The following is a 17181-nucleotide window of genomic DNA, read 5'->3' on the forward strand; positions in this document are numbered from 1 at the left end:
TTTTTCCATTGGCTCTTATACATCTAAAAGTTGGGCAATGAAAAAGGATGGCAGAAGAAGCATCAATGGCTCTGATTTGTGGTATCTGAAAAGAGGGCTGTGTATCCTACGGACTGCCAAAAGAACAAATAAGTCAGCCTTGGAAGACGTGCAACCAGGGTGTTCCCTAGAGGCAAGGATATGCCTCATACACTTTGGGCATATTGTCAAGGGTGACTAGTCCTTGGAAAAAGACATCATTCTGGGAAAGGTGGAAGGTCAGAGAAAACGATTAACATGATGACTCTAAGAATAGGCTTGAGCATCTCAGAGACGGTGAGGATGGTGCAGGACAGAGCTGGTTCATATCTGTTGCCTTCAGAGTTACAGTTGACTTTATAGTTAGCACCTAACAACAAAAATGGACCTCTGGTGGCCTAGTGGCAAGAAGCTGTGCTGCATTCCCAAATGCATGCTGTTCGAGGCCACCAGCTGCTCCACAGGAGAAGGATAGGCAATCTCCTCCTGTGAGATTAACTGCCTCTGAAAACCTGGTGAGCGTCAGCTGGTGGGTCTTTCTGACTCTATGGTACACAACACACATCAATAAAAATATAAAGAACTTCCTCGGTAATATCATTTTTCATTTTATGCAATAAAAACACTTTTCTAAGAATGAAACCATGGACTTCACCAGACTATCAAAAGGGCTTCTGGAATGAAAAGATGTTTAGAAGATTTCTTTCACATCAAATATGAGCTGTGAATACACTGGGGTGGGATTTGGGAAGTCAAGGTTCAGTCTTTCCTCTCTGACTGGGTTGATGTTCTGACAAGACCTTGGATATTCTGAGTCATTGATGTCTTTTCCTTTGCTTACAGACTCTGCTCTTCTGTAGGAAGAATATTTTGAGCAGAGGGTCCCTCCAGCTACACAGCCTGTCACATAACAGATGGACACCTGCATCTGAGATACTGGACATGTCAGCCCTGGGAAGTAGCCAGCTGGCATGCCACCCAGGATAAAACCACTTGAGGATGGATAAGGTTAAGCTGGAGTTCCTGGATGATGTAAATAGTTAATATATTTGTTTTCTAACTGTGGTATTAGACTAAAAGTTGGCTATTTTAAAAAAAATTTTTTTAGCCATTTAACCTATGATCTCCAGCTATCTTAACTGCAGACACATGGACTTGCAAATCATCATCAGCTGTGAGACTAGGATAAGAGAAAGACTGCTTCCCATACTGGGCAGCAAGACTTGAGGTGACTAAGCCTTGAGACAAGCAATATTTGTGGTGGCAAGACCCTGTTGAAAACAAGACCCTGGTGGTGGAGACAGTGGCATTGCTAAGGAGAAACTGAGACTTCTTACAATGTGTGCTGGACACAATTAAAGGTTTGGGTGTTCTTGATGGAAGTTTGAAGGAGAAGCTAACTTAATAACTTCTCTGAGGCAAACCTTGCCAGATGATTTGGATTTGACTGCTGAACTGAAATTGGAGCCTGGACTTATTGAGAAATTGTGCCTTGGGACTGCTTGGCTAGGATTTGCATTGTGAGATATTCTTTCCTCATTCACTCACTTCCCCCCAAACCCCCATTGTTAGTGCCATAACTGTGAGTCTGAGAATCAACAACAAATGAAAGAACCTCTTGCTATATTGGTGGGGCTCTACAGGCACCAGGGGGCTGGGCTACAGACCCTTTAGCCACTTTCTGCTTTGAGGTGGTGAGGGGCTGTGCTATTCTCATTCTGTCTGGCTCTTTTGGAGAGATGCTCACAGCCATGACCCATTTCAGACACTAATCAAAAAGTTGGCAGTTCAAGTTCACCCAGAAGTGCTGGGGAAGAAAGGCTTGGTCTACTTCTGAATAAAAAAAAATAATTAAAAATTAGTCATTGAAAACCCCATGGAACATAGTTCTTCTCTGACACACACGAAGTCGTTATGAGTTGGATTTTGGTTGAATTATTCTCTATAGACATTCTGGAGGAGGGCGGGCTGGCAAATGTATCTGCACGTGGCTGAGTTGTCCCAGGTCCTCCTGTTCAACTGTAACTGCACTCACGGTGACTGTGGTGGCAACCATGGCAGGATAGTAGACTTGATATTAGCATTACAGGTAAGTCATTCACTCACACTACCTTCTCCGGTGGCTGAGTGGTAAAGAATTGTGCTGCCAACTCAAAGGCACACAGTTCGAGTTCACCAGCTGCTCTGTGCAAGAAGTGGGGGGCAATCTCCCTCCATGTGATTTACTTCCTCTGAAAACCCGTTGGAGGGTCAACTGTCAGTGGTCGCCAGTTCCTGCTTGACAGAATATACCAACACCACCACAGTTGCTATTAACAGCAGATAACTGAGATCAGTGACAGATAGTCTTTTCAGAGCCCTAACTTCGTGCCTTCTGAGGGGTCTTAATGAACTGAAATGATGGGTTAGAAGACCGGACAAAGGAAGCCTTGTGCTGGAAAAACCCAGCTGAATGTGCACATAGTCCTGAATAACATGTAGCACTGAGCACGGCCAGCAGATGTCGCCAGTGCACCAGGCCACTCCTAGGTTTACAGGGACTTGCTTCTCCCGTCAGTATGGTCAAGCTGGGGAGGTCTGGTGGTTTGTTGTTAGGTGCTCTGAGTCCTGAAGGACTTATAGCGACCTTCCTCTCCTTCACAGACCCTCCACCTTTCCAAGCATGGGGTATCTTTCTGAGGAATAGCCTTGTCCAGCTACATATCCAAAATATGAAAGATGAAGTTTCTCCATCATTGCCTCCAAGGAGCACTCTGGCTGCACTTTCTCCAAGATTTATCTGCTTGTTATTTTGGCAGCCTACGAGATGTCCAGTACTCCAACACCACAACTCCAAGGCATCAATTCGTGGTAAGGAAAACCCACTGAAGGGACAGCTAGAGTCTGTTCTGACTCGAAGGCACAAAACAACATGGTCAAGCTGCAAAAAGGCTTCCTTGTCTTCCCTCACTCTTCTCTATCTTGAACTCTCTTCTAATAAGGGTACAAGGGAGCTCTGGTGACCTAGTGTCAAGATACTGTGCTGCAATCCCAAAAGCATGTGGTTCAAGGCCACCAGCTGCTCTGTGGGAGAAGGATGGACAATCTCCTCCTGTGTAATTAAACTGCCTCTGAAAACCTGCCAGAGGGTCAGCTATGGGTCGGTTCCAACTCTGTGGTACACAACAACAACAACAAGGGTTCAATAGCCTCTCAGTAAATGGCAGGACAAGGACCAGGGGTAGTACAATTTCCAGGTTGGTTAATCCAGGTAAAAATTCATTGACTGTGATAAAATCACCTTGATCCTAAAATGCCACATGCAATGGAACACGTGGTAAATAGCCACATGGACTTCCACACTACTGACTGATAGTGGCAGGACACCTCTTCCCTTCCCCCTGGTAATTGAGGATCAAGATACTAGTTAACACAATGTTGCAAGTAAGTGAAAACATTTACCAGCCCACCCTCTGGTCAATGAAACGATGACACACATGCATGTAACCTTCCTGTCTTATAAACATCAGTGACTTTTTCTGGGACAAAGTGAAGCACTCCATTTCCCAGTCAGAGTTAACTGTGATGGGCGTTCCTGAGTGTCTTCAGAAGAAAGGTAGATCAGGGCGTGGATAAAGAAGCAGAGAGAAGGAGTACAATGGCAGTAGGCCAAGACCACAGAAGAAAGGACAAAAAAAGAAAAAAAAATGACAAAATAAAGTACCTTTTTAAAAGACAGGTAAATAAAAGAATAAGAATGAAAAAAACAAGAGGTGGAGTGTACTGGGGGGGGTGGGCAGGGATTGTATACCAATGAAGGAATTTTTCTTTTACTTTTCAGCAAGAGGAGTGAACTGGGCGGGGAGGGGTGGGCATGGGGGGAAATGCAACAATGAGTGAATGGAAATCCAAAATTTCTGTAAATGTTCATTAAAATTAATTTTCAAAGATATTTTTAAAAAAGCAAACAAACAAAAGCAACAGGTAAAGTTTGGATCTGCATACCCTGGAGTAGGTCCCCCACTGTCCAGGTTGAAAACTTGTTTGGGATTGAGCAGATAGTGGAATTTCCGAAGAATTCTATGGGGAGAAAAGAAAGGGCAAGAAAGAGACAGAAGAATATCATCATGAGAAATCACAAGCAAACAGCTGAGGGCACTCCACTGTGGGAACACCAACAGGAGAGGGCAGAAGACCCCAAAATTCCAGGTTCACCCGGCACCTCCCGTGTCCTCATTCTCTGGGTCAAGCTCACCCCACCATCCTGGACTGAACCCTCAAACCACAGGAGCATCATCCTATACTGAAAGGACAGGGCAGAGAAACTGAGAGAACAGAGCTTCCGTTCTTTTAAATCTTTTCCCTCTACAGAAGCCTGCCAAGCGTTCCTGACATGGAAGTAGCACAATTCTGCGCTTCGTGATTGTACAAGGGCATCACGGGAGCCCTAGGGAAAGGCCCTTCCCCATACACTAGTGGGGCAGGGCTTGTTTTGAGGTGCAGCAGGAGGGGAGGGCTAGGACAGTGGCCACAGGTAAATTTGATTTCAAGGCTCCACCCTGATCTTAATCTTGTCAGTTCCAAAGGGTGTCCTGCCACCTGGCGTAGGGCTTGGGTTAGTTCTTGCTTTAACCTTATTCTTTTTAAACTTAGATTCCAGATCACTGTTATCTGTCTAGGTCAAGGGGGCAAAAACCACTATGCCATATTCTCCTCTCCGCTCTCACTCTGTGTAAGAGCCTCCAGCCATCAGTCGACTGGGTATATCTTTCACTGATGCTCAAAGTTCTCCCATGAACTCATGAGGAGGGAAAGGCTGGAGGGTCCCAATCTGGTGAGTCCCTCCTCATCTCTAAAAACAAGACAAGACTTGGGAGGCAGAGAAGGAAACAGTCATCTCAGACTGGGTCTGACCCAGGAAGTTGTAGTGATGGCGTTTGTGACAGGTGCTAGCTGAAGCCCTGTGACTATTATGAACCTTCACAATGACCCTAAGAGAAGGAGGTTATATTCCTATTTTACAGAGGAGGAAGCTGAGGCACAAAGAGGTTAAGTTACATGGACCAGGTAAGCGATAAGTACAGAGCTGGGATTTGAACTGAGGTCTCACTGACTTCACAATCCTGACTGAGGAGAGAAAAGGGCCCACATGTGGCTGTTTTTGCCTCTCCACCTTGAACAAGAAGACAACATACCTTTCTCCTTGTCTCCCTCCACTCTTGGGATTCACCAAGACCAGCAGAGGATGAGTACCCGGGGTGGGAATGATCTTATACTTAAAAAGTAAAAAAAGAAAAAGAAATTAGGAATGGAGGAGCTCTGGTGGCCTAATGGTAAGAGGCTGTACTGCAATCACAAAGGTATGTGGTTCAGATCCCCCAACTGATCTGCGGGAGAAGGATGGGCCGTCTCTTTTCTCTTCCTGTGTCATTGACTGCCCCTGAAAACCTGCTGGAGGGTCAGTTCTGACTGGGTGGTAAACAGCAGCAGCAGCAACAACATCATTTTCCTCCAGAACTCTGTTTGCACATTTCTCACTTTCCTCAACTGAATGTCCCACCATTAGTTATAATGTCCACACATAACCAAACTAACCTATCTTCTTTTCCCATGAAACTGGCCTTCTCTCTGAGTTTCCTATTTCTGTGAAAGGTCTTCATCCAAGTACCCAGGGATGCTCTATGACCAGTTCTTCCCCCATCATGCCCTTTTATCTCAGTGGCCCTTCTCTACACCTCCACAGTCCCCACACTGCCCAGGCCTTTCTCACTCCAGGTCAGCCCTGTATGTATCCCAAGCAGCTCCTTCCCACGACACCAAGCCAATCAATGTCACATGTGCTCAGAAACCTTTAACATCACTTTGTCGTCCAGAAGATAAAATCCAACTCTCCTACCTACCATTCAAGGTCCTTCCAGTCCCCTGTTTCATTCTATCCTCAACTCTTGAGGGCTTATTTGGAGGGCCTGGCAGGGCAGCACAGCTGCTCATATACCCTTAACTGTAGAGTGGTCTCCACTACCTGAGGAGGCAACCCTCTTCAACGGAGTGCAAAGCTTCTGGGGAAACACACATGGAGTAGCGAGGGAGGGAAGGAGCACCTGCCTATCCAGTCAGGTCAGCTGAACCTAGCCTGGTGATCAGTGGGGTGGCAGATGTCCAGGTTGCCCTCACACCACCTATCATTATCTCTTAATTACTCCTGATGTTTGGGCCACAGTTCTAGCCAAGCTGTGCCCTTCTGTCCGAGAGCCTGCCGCTGGCATTTCCCCTCCAGGGCTCTGCTCCTCCTATCTCCTGCTCAGTTACTGGAAACATTCAAGTGCTTCGTTACAGCCTCCTCAAAACCTCCTCCTTCTCCCTCTTCCTCTGTAAAGTTTCTCCTTGATCAAGACAAGTAAAACTCCTGAACTTGAAACTTGGTCTAGCCTCTGGTTTTGTTGGTTGTGTTTATATTGTTATTTGTTTTCTTTCGTAAATGTCTGAAAACATCCACTGGATTCTGAATGCCTTAAATGGAAAGGAGTATGTGATTCTCCTACAAGGACCCCAACCTCCACCTTCACAGCACTCAGTGGAAGAATAAGAGCTTAGTATTGGTGGCTTTGGCTGGAGTCACCGACAGAGACGCAGGCCTGCTCTGTGTTCGGTGCTTAATGCTCTGTCCGGTCTCAGAGCTAAGGTACAACAAACATGGTACCACCTTGGAAAACAACAGCCACAATCTTTATGCTTTACTAAGAATTCTCTTTTATTTATCCAAATTGTACCCAGAAGAATGATTTTTAAAATATTTAGCAATCTATATAGCATGAGTTTTGCCCAATCAAAACCGCTATCAAGTCAACCATTTCAATGATATCTGTGAACAGCTGGTATGCGTACTCTGGTGTGATTATCCGAGTTTCTGTCATAGGTGTCTAGAGCTTTCCTGCTTCATGGCATATTAACCTTCTTAACAAGCACCTCTGTGAAAAGAACATCACAGGAGTGGTTATGCCCCTTTTTAACAAGGAAACAAGGATCAGAGGTAAAAGCGAAGGACACTGGAGTTTACTATTTCCTTTCCTAGAACTCTTTATATCCTTCACCAGCCAGTCTTTCCTGTATCCACTGAAACTTTCTAAAAAGTACAAAGGAAAGAAGTTTCTTGGTGAACTCAAGTTTAAAAGAAAACACAAATCCAAACTAAAAAACGGAGTCAATGGTTTTAAATATACATTTAAGGATTAAGATGGCCTCTGGGTCTGGTTAGCTTCAATTTGGCAGGTCATGTTCTGGAAACAGCTTGGCCGGCTAGGAAAACCATGGTCTATTTTTAGGCCACACATTTGTTATTATTTAAAAGGTTTACAAACTGAAGTTTTATGGAACTTGTTCCTAAAGAAGGTAAAACAGCCAGTTAGGCAGCAATGGAGTCAACCAATGGTCTTATCATCATTTGCCTACAATGTGGTGGCCAAAGGTAATTCCAGAGGCTGGCAATTAAGTGTCCTCTGGTGTGGTACAACTGGTCAGATTAGAAAGCAAATATTCCAGAATCTGAGCCTTGCCTGCCTGATACAACGCAGATCAATGTGTAACGTGCAATTCAGATTTGAGGCTTGAGGCGGTACCTGCATTACAATGTCGCCTTTGGCTGACTCACTGCCATCAGATGTCCCGCCTTGCCTGTCCTGTGAGAAGAGAAAAGCATCTTTGGAAAACCATGTTGCTACCATTAAAGCGAGAGATCGGAAATGAAAACAGAAGGCCAGTGCAGATAGGTAATCTCCTCTGATGCTAGTGATTGCCTCTGAAAACCCACTAGAGGGTCAGTTCTGACTAATGGGCCTACAACAACAACAACAACAACAGTGTGTGGAGGAACTTTTCCAAGTGAGGATTCTGGAATGGGAAAAAGGAATGCTTCCCTGTGAGTCCAGGATTTTCCAGAGCTCTGTCACTACTTGCTCTTGCTTTAGCTTTGGGACATTGGTAGGAGGTATGGTGGTGTGGGTGCAGAAACTCCAAGTGGCAGAAGTTTATGTTGTTGACTTAGAAATTGAGCTTGGACAAGTAAGGTCTCAGATTTAACTTCTTTTCCCTGCACTGAAATGTGACATTGAGCAAGTAATTTTGTTTTGTTTCCTTCTCTCCCGAAAGCTTACTATTCATTTACGAAGGTTCATGTCATAATACAGCAACATAATCAACTCTCAAGTGTACAGCTAGATGCACAGACATATACCCTTGTAACCAATATCCCATCTGACTCTGGATACTACAGAGATGCTGTCTGCTCTTTGAATCTCATGTAAATAGAACTTTTCTTTTTGTGTAACTTCCTTTTCATGTTTTCGCATATAACACAGTTTGTTCCTTCTCATTGTAACACATTATCCTGTTATGTGAATACACCTCCATTAATAAATTGGTTCATTTCTGGGTAAATGGGCATTCTCCCCCCTTGCTTTTGACTATTATGAATAAAGCTGCTATGAAAAACATTTGTAATGTCTTCTGGTAGACCGCCTTCTCATCTCTCTCAGGTATACACACAACAGGGGGAACTGTCGGGTCAGAGAGTTTGTGTATTTTCAACTTCATAAATACTCTGAATGGTTTACTGATGTGGTATTTTTCCTCAGAGATTTTGTGAAGGAACATCTGGTCTGGTCAATGGTCAGATGTGAGGAATAATTGGGCCTGACCAGTGGCCTTCAGATGGAGGAGAGAAAATTTCCAGTGGATGGTGCTTGGTTTGGCAAGTGCGATAGTCAATGCAAGAGGCAGAGAAAGTTTTAAGCAGAAGTGGAAAACAAAATTAATTACATTATGTTTTAATTTTTAAATGGGGTGGAAATACCCAAGCAAAAATCTTTAAGGCAGAAAGAAATCCAAGACTGAGCAGAACACAGTGGGGGACCAGGGTTAAGGGGACTGGGTGGCCTGTGCATGTGTGACGAAGTTCCCTTGATGTGAGCATTATTTACAAGGAAAGCCGTGCGTTTTCCTCTGACAAGCCAGTTGGTGCAACCCTGACCTCTTCAGTGTGCATCAGAAGTGCAAACCCTCAGAGTTGTCTGGGCAAGCCATCTGAGGGAAATGAACGTTGAACACTATCTACACCTGAGGTGTGAACTGGGAGAAGCCAAGGCCTCACTGGAGCCAGGAGCACTTACCCGGGTGACGGGGCATATCGAGGTGGGCAGCAAAATATGATCTCTGAGTTCCCCTCCATCACACAATGTTGACAGTTCACATTTGCGGTGAAACTGTAGGGAAGAGTGAAGACGAGAGGGAGCAGATGTGACGAAGGAAATGACAAGGAGGAGGGTTGAGAGGTTTAATGGAAAGCAACTGTCTAGTGCTCTCCCCAATTCGCATGCACTTCTGGCTTTGGCAACCTGGCCAGGGGTGCTTGTGTGTACAATTGGGGGTGTTCAGTGGTCTGGAGGCAGAGAAAGGAGACCACAGTGTTGCTTGTGGCTGCCAGCCCTTCATTGTAGTATCCCTTGCGGACTTCTGAGGGCACTTTGTGTAACCCCCTCAATTTCTGAGCCTCTCGGAAGATGTGTCCATGAACAGACTTATGGGGGTGGGGGCTGCAAGTAAACCCTATGACTCAAGCGCTGTGTTTTGAGGGTTCTGCAGTGAGGTCGGGAGACACCTCCTTCTAGAGGCTGATGACTGCTCAGAGGGACAGGCACAGGATTTGCCTTGGCAAGCAGGCTGAACAGCTCGATGATGGTTAGGTGTGTTCGTGGTTCCAGGGCACACAGGGCCTCTAGTCCTGACTGGGGCTGGGGCAGCAGGCACTGAGATGTGGACCCTAGTTCTGACCAGGGGGTGGGGGCAGCAGGCACTGAGACATGACCTCTAGTTCTGCCCGGGGCTGGGACAACAGGCACTGAGACATGGACTCTAGTTTTGCCAGGGGCTGGGGACAGCAGGCACTGAGACATGGACCCTAGTGCTGACTGGGGCTGGGGCAGCGAGCACTGAGACGTGAACTCTAGTTCTCACTAGGGGCTGGGGGCAGCGAGCACTGAGACGTGGACTCTAGTTCTGACTGGGGCTGGGGGCAGTGAGCACTGAGACATGGACCTTAGTTCTCACCAGGGACTGGGGCAGTGAGCACTGAGACATGGACCCCAGTTCTGACTGGGGCTGGAGGCAGCGAGCACTGAGACGTGGACTCTAGTTTTGCCCGGGGCTGGAGCAGCAGGCACTGAGATGTGGACCCTAGTTCTGACTGGGGTTGGGGCAGCGAGCACTGAGACGTGGACTCTAGTTCTCACTAGGGGCTAGGGGCAGTGGGCTCTGAGACATGGACCCTAGTTCTGATTGGGGCTGGGGGCAGTAAGCACTGAGAAGTGGACTCTAGTTCTGCCCGGGGCTGGGGCAGCAGGCACTGAGCATAGGTCAAGGTGGTGAAGGTTGTGCCTCTGTGGCAGGTACCCTTCTTCTGATGCCCTGTGGAGAAGGAATCCTCATAATGTCCCCCCCTCACTGTCAGTGCTCTCGCCTTCAGATGGTACCCAGATGAAGGAAGTTCTTCGTCTTGCTTGCTGCTCCCAGCTGCCCATTTACACAGTGGTCTGGCCGTTTCTTCTTAACCGACCCTGTTGGCCTGGTTCTGGGGGTGCTGATCTCTAGGCTGCTTGGCAGTTTGTTGGGGGACACCGCTATGCCCAGGGGATTGGATGGGGGCTATGGGGCCCTTCCCAGCTTGGCTCTCCTTGCTCCACTCATACCCTCTGGCAGGATGCCCACTGCTCCTCTGATGCATCTTGGGCAAACACCACGCTGAAGAGAGCCATGCTGCCCCGGCACCAACCCACCGTCATCCTGCACCACACGCAGTGCCGTGCGCTGACGCTCTGATAGCACTTGATACTTTTGTGGCACCGGTCACACTTGACGGAGGAGTTCCCTTCGACCCACGCGTGCTGCATCACCTGCGGGGAGGGAGGGAAGAATCCAGGGAAGGCCTTGGAAGCAGCCCCTGGGCCCTGGGCCATCCGGGAGGGGTGGGCTGTGTGTGCTGGCTCACTTGGCTGAAATGCAGTGACATGGTCCCTCCCTTCCTAGCTGCCACCGTGCTGATCAAGGAAGATGAGAAACCACTTTGCATGGCCTAGAGTCGCTTGCTCACCCTGGCAGGCAAGCCTGTGAGCAGCAGCATCTTGCCTGTCAGTCCACCTGTCCATCCTGCAGAAGATCTTAGCAGTGATGTGCTTGTGTGCGCCCTCTTCTGGAAGGCAGCGCGGTGCAGGGAAACCCGGAAGGACTGGAAAGAAAACTGCTCTCCCAGTTGGCAGTCTCTAAACCTCTCAGCCTCAGGCCCTTCCAAGGCAGAATTTAGCAAAATAAATCCCATCTCTGCGAGGATCTCCTGGAATGGTCCCTGTCCTCTGGAGGTGCCCACCTTCCCTTCTGCCTTCTGTCTTCTATATGCCCAGGGCTCTCAGCCTGGCCTACCTAGTACATCTATCTGGGGAACATGCAGAAGTCCCTAAGACCAGCTAGCTGAGTGATTATAATGTGCAGGCACCTTTGAGAAGAAGCAGTCTAGAAAGAAGTTAGAAAGTTCAGACGATGTTAATAAGGGCTGGTCCTATGGCCCAGGTAGCCTAAGAACTTGCAGTGTGTGTATATATATATATATCTGTGAGTGTCTGCGGTGTGGCGTTGAGGGGTGTGTGTGTTTGTATGCACGCGTGTGTGTGATATGCGACTGAAGTGACAGCAGCCAATCATGACACCAGTATCTGCGTCCTGGGCTCTCAGCTGCCTCCTCCAGGAATTCTATAGCCCTTCTCACAGATTTCTACAGAACCTCAAACAGAAGAAGAACGTGGATAGAGAGCAGGAGCAGAGCCCGAAGCACACAACTACAACCACAAAAGTAAAAACACATAGAATATCTGCATGACAATATCCATGCCTGTATCAGAGAAAAGGATCTGTTTTACGTTACTTAGCAGCTAAGGTACTTAATGTCCTCTTCCCAAAATAGTTTTGGTGAGAGTTTTGCTCTTGAGGATGGGTCATGTTTTCTTCGGAGCTTCTAACCTTCTACCAAGTGCTTCTGAGCATGCAAAGAACCCCAACAATTCATCATCTACATTGCTCTGGAATAGCTCTAAGTGTGTGTGAGTGTGTGTGAGAGTGTGTGTGTCAGAGAGAGAAAGAGAGAGAGAGAGAGAGACTTCAGAGAGGTTAAATTACTAGCCCAAGGTTATGGGAGTAGTAAGTGCCCAAGCATGGACTTATAGCCAGGTCTTCAGACTCCAGGTGTAGAGTTGCTCCCTGGCACCATGTTGCCTTCTGTATCTACCCTCTCCTGAAGCACTGAGTTGTCCAGCAGGACTAGAAGGTTGTGAGTGTGCCTTGTTGGATTCTGTGTGTGTGGCAGGCAACCAGACTGCAGGCTACTGCCTAAGCCCAGGTTGTGCACTCTTGGTCCTGATGAAAGGCTTGAGCATTCAGGGGATGTGTATGAACATAGTGCAGAAGGAGCAGAGAAGAGGCCGTGCAGTGTCTCATGGCTGTGGGACCTTGAGGTACAATTCTCTCCTGGGAATCATTATTGGAAGGACTGAGGACTACTACCCTCATTTGTAAACCATTTCCTAACTCTGATTCCTAGATGGGATCCTTCTTCTGCAAGAGCTGAGCAGCCTTCTCAGGTAAATACATGAAGAGTCTGTCTGCAGAGAGGCTGGCCCACTGCCTATCCAGAGAGACCCCAAGAGAAAGGCTGAGCAGTGCCAGCAGGCCAGCCTAGGGAATTCCACAGAGCACTGTGTGCCCTGGCACACAGGAGCTCGCCACGAGTCAGAGCTCACCCAACAGCAACCATCTTAAACTCTTCCTCACCGTTAATGGCCAAGTTAGAAACCTGGGTGCTATCTTGACCTCCCCCCTCTCTTGTCCCTTACATTGTAGCCCACAAGTCCTGGAGGTAAGACCTCCAAACGATCTCGTAAACTCTCCCAACATCTCCTATACCTTAGACCACATAATAGCTAAAGCATTCAACAACCACACAGCATAGATCTGCACACGGATGCTACACTGGAGGGCATCGGAGCACAGCAGGTGAATTAGGACCACCTGAGACGGACAGCGCCTCTGAACTGCACATTGTTCTGCCCGAAATGCTGGACGCGTTTCAGCCTCTAATCTGTCTTCTGCACCACTCTCACAGTGATTAACCTAATACACAAGCCCAATCACATCCTTCTATTCTTGTGCTTAAAGCTTTTTGGTGACCCTTTAGCTGTAGAACTCTGTTTGCTCAACACTCCCCCCAGGCTGATGTCACCCCTCTCTGAGAATGACTCCAACCACTTCCCCTTCCCTTTAAGCGTCCCCTGTCTCAGCCACATTAAACCAAGTGGGAAGCTCAGAATAACCACATCCCCATGGTTCCTTCTGCTGTGTATACCCTGTCCTCTGTGTCACCTATGGAGGCCCTTCGGACTGTGGTTCAAACACAACGCTAGGGCTGCTTCCTTTGTCCTCCTGTGCCTCACCTGTGTGACACTCCCCATGGCCTGACTCAGCCCATATCTCATGACTGGACACTTGGCTGACACATCTGTTTTTGCTGGGACACTGCACACTTCTTGTGTAGGCTGAAGATGATCTCTTATGACCCAAGCCCCTCTCCTAGAGAGTGTGGCACACAGTAGCACACACAGCGAGGTGCTGAATGTACCGAAGGATGAACGGGATGGTGTGAGAGTGGTCCCTGAGACAGGGAGGTGACCGGACTGGCTCTCACAGCCCCTTCCAGCCCGGGAGGCTGTGGCAATGGCCATGATGCCCAGGACTCAGCATGCAGTAGAATAAGGCAAGAGATGTCACGAACCTCGCCGCCCCTTTTGGTTTTTGAGTACGTTTTGACACACCCAGGTATATTTTTTGATACACAGCGTTCATGGACAGTGTATTTACAGTCTGAAAAAGAAAAAAAAACAATGATAAGAAGAGCTGGTGTAAATTACTGTCTAAGAACATCGCCTATGCCAATGCCAGCAAGGCCTTCCTTTGACTGGCCACACCAGGGCAGGAGACCTATGGAGCTGGCCTCACCTACGCAGATTCAACATACTTTCTAGTTGTTCTGGGTGGATGAGGTCCACACACATCCTGATACTCCTTTTGTTTCTCCCACCCCAACCCTGCCCTGTGGCCACTCAGTGCATCAGGCAAGACCGCTACAGAAAGACACCTGCCACTTAAAGGAGTGGGAAGTGTCATTTTCCTTGTCATGCCAACTGCATAGCATTTGATGTCAGGGATGTCTGGCCTGATTTCTGGCTCCATTAGTTGTAACTATTCATATCATCTTGGGTGAGCTGCTTCAGCTCTCTGAGCATCAGTCTTCAACTGTAAAGTAGGAATAAAAGTGCTTATTCTGCAAGGAAATTTGCAAGGCTTACTCAAGTAATCTAGGGAGCTCTGGTGACCTAAAGGTAAAGAAGCTGTGCTGCAATCCTGAAGGTACATGGTTTGAATCCACTAGCTGCTCTGCAGAAGGATAAGCAATCTCCTCCTGTGTGATTAACTGCCTTTAAAAACCAGCTAAAGGGTCGGGTATGGGTCAATTCTGACTCAACAGTACACAACAACAACAATGAAGTAATCTAGGGAGCACTGAAGACCTAGTGTTAATAAATTGCACTCTACCTGAAGCCTTGATATTTCTGCAGCTGCCCTACGTTTTTCTCTCCCTGACAAGATAAAAATTTGAAACATTATATTTCTCTACTTTTACCATCAGCACTGCTCATCTTGGTCTCTCTTTGAGGATTTCTCCTGTTTTATTTTTGTCTCTTCCTACACTTTATTACGAGAGTCCTCCAATTCTTATCCTTTAGTGGCCATCAAAATTGCTTGGCCCAAGATCATCCTCAATCTTCTTTCTCCTCAGCCATCCCTTTATCCTAAGACCTACTAGTTCAGTCGAAAATAGGAGCCCTTGCCTTCTCTTTATTCATGCTCTTAGCAAACTGATTCCTGGACCCAATTTATTCTTTCTAGAGTCTTGTCTTCAGTCCTCACCACTATAGTAAAGTGGGTAAATGTGAATGTTGTTGTTGTTGCTAAGTGCCGTCAAGTCATAGGCAACTCATAGTGACCCTATGAACAAAAGTTGCATGACTTTCATCCTATCTCCAAATGTGAATGAGGAGAAAAAAAAATAAGTTGCACTGTAATCTCAAAAGAACACAGTTTGAATCCACCGGCTGCTCTGCGGGAGAAGGATGGGCCATCTCCTCCTGTGCAACTAAACTGCCTCTGAAAATGTGCTGGAGAGTCAGCTATGGGTCAGTTCCAACTTGGAGGGAGGCAACAACAAAGAATTTGTACTAAGTACTGTGAGTCTACAAACAACAGAGCCCCCAGGCTTAGAACCTAACAGGAATGAGAAGGGCGTGTCAAAGAATGGGGTGAGAACTGGATTTGAACAGAAGCAGGAAAAGACTGAAGGGCTTCTTCTGGAGTGGGCTTGGTGGACAGCAAGCCCAGCTCTGTTAAGAAGACTTGTGGCCGAGGTCCTGCTGGCTTGCTCACATGAGCACACTGGGTGGGACACTTTGTTGCCCTGGGCCACACCCAGGGAGCCGCCCTACAGTTTCAGCTCCCCCACTGGGGAGGGGGGAGGGTTCAGGCTGAGTGTCTGGCATCTGCGCAGTGGCCTTTATGACTGTTCCCCATAGGTGAGCCTTGTCAAAACCTCACTGCAGCTCCTCTCCTCCTCCTGCTCCCCAAATCTACTGTCCTTCCTCTGTCCTATGTTCTTCCACAACACCTCTTTCTTTCCCTCTTTGCTCCAGTATCTCTTAATCCTATCTCACTTGTATGTGTGCATGTGTATGTTATCTTCCTCTCCCCTTGGACTCTCCGAAATGGACTTTAAAAAAAATTAAAAAAAAAAAATATATATATAGCTTTAATTTTCATTGCATGCAAGGAATAATTCTCTATTGCTTGCTAATTTTTAAAAAGTAAATAGTTCCTTTGACTATGTCCAGAGCAGCTCTGGGGATTTGTCCATAGGGAGGTGTACTGCCAGCCAAAAGGCTGTGCATCTCTAGTTCAAAACCACCCTCTGCTCCACAGGAGGGAGAGCAGTGGCCTCCTCCGTGAAGATTTACAGCCTCTGACACCCAAGGGAACGTGGCTGTGAGTCAAAATCAACTTGCTGGCAGTGAATTCTGAGTTTGCGTGAAACCATGCACTAAATAAACATTTGCTAACAAAACTCAACTAAAATTAGTACAAAGTGTACTTAACTTTAATGTCACCTTCATTAGCTGTCTTTCCTAAGGTGTTGGGTGATGTCTGATGATAGAATTTCAACAACAGGACAATGGCTGTCCATTTGACTAGAGTAGAACAAAAATAGGACTTGGATTTCTCCCTCTTTCCCCTGCTGCTGGAACTATGGGGCTGGCTCTCAACTTCTGTTCACTTTGGAATGGCTCTGGCCGTGCACGGCTAGAGAAGGCCAGCGGGGCGAGGGCTCTGAAGTGCGGGTACTCACAGATGCAGCACAGGCCTTGTTTGCGCACACCCATCAGCATGATGTGGCAGAAGTTGCAGTAGGTCAGCTTCTTGAAATGCTTCATGGTCCAGGCATGCCTCCCGTCCCCCTTGGAGCTCTGCAGGGGCGATAAGGGTGCAATTCCGACTTGAGGGGAAGAACCTCAAGTCAGAGAACACCAGGAGCCGCTTCTTGCATATTTTGCAATTTTGAAAAGTAAGACGCTCATGTTTGGAAGAAAACATATTCACTATACTGTTTTTAGGAGCCTCTACCCCTTTAAAAGAAACAGATATTAAAACAAAGTTCTCTCTAAAATTAGCAAATCCTAAAAGCTGGGACTAACTAAATGGTAAGACCTACATTTAGGATATAAATGAGAGTAGGGACTGGGAGTGAGAAAAGTACTCCCCTCCTGTGCTGCTGGTGAGGAACCCAGGCTGGTGGCACCCAAGTTAAGGTCTGAGCTGCAAATCAAAATATCAGTCATTTGAACCCACCAACTGCTCAGTGGGAGGGGGAAAATGTGGTTTTCTACTTCTGTAAAGATTTACAGCTTAAGAAACTTTGTCCTGTCTACTCTGTCCTGGAGGGTTGACACAATGACTTTAACAGTGGGCTGGAACATATCAGAGATG

General features: G+C 47.1%; 1 protein-coding gene across 3 annotated transcripts in view; it reads right to left on the bottom strand.

Moving 5' to 3' along the window:
* Nucleotides 1-17181, bottom strand: part of DGKG (diacylglycerol kinase, gamma 90kDa) — a 281772-nt gene that overhangs the window by 178943 nt on the left and 85648 nt on the right. Inside the window, exons 9-15 of one of the 3 annotated variants that reach the window (XM_006884100.1) lie at nt 16544-16661; nt 13862-13950; nt 10824-10940; nt 9162-9254; nt 7614-7673; nt 5193-5272; nt 4003-4077 (exon numbers count right to left, since the gene is read on the bottom strand). In XM_006884100.1, coding sequence (XP_006884162.1) covers nt 4003-4077; nt 5193-5272; nt 7614-7673; nt 9162-9254; nt 10824-10940; nt 13862-13950; nt 16544-16661 — 632 coding nt within the window. The remainder of the gene's footprint in view (nt 1-4002; nt 4078-5192; nt 5273-7613; nt 7674-9161; nt 9255-10823; nt 10941-13861; nt 13951-16543; nt 16662-17181) is intronic. The other 2 variants (XM_006884101.1, XM_006884102.1) reach the window with 2 other exon arrangements.

Source organism: Elephantulus edwardii, unplaced genomic scaffold (genome assembly GCF_000299155.1).
Source record: "Elephantulus edwardii isolate Elephantulus edwardi_28Jun2011 unplaced genomic scaffold, EleEdw1.0 scaffold00031, whole genome shotgun sequence".
Classification (NCBI taxonomy): Eukaryota; Metazoa; Chordata; class Mammalia; order Macroscelidea; family Macroscelididae; genus Elephantulus; species Elephantulus edwardii.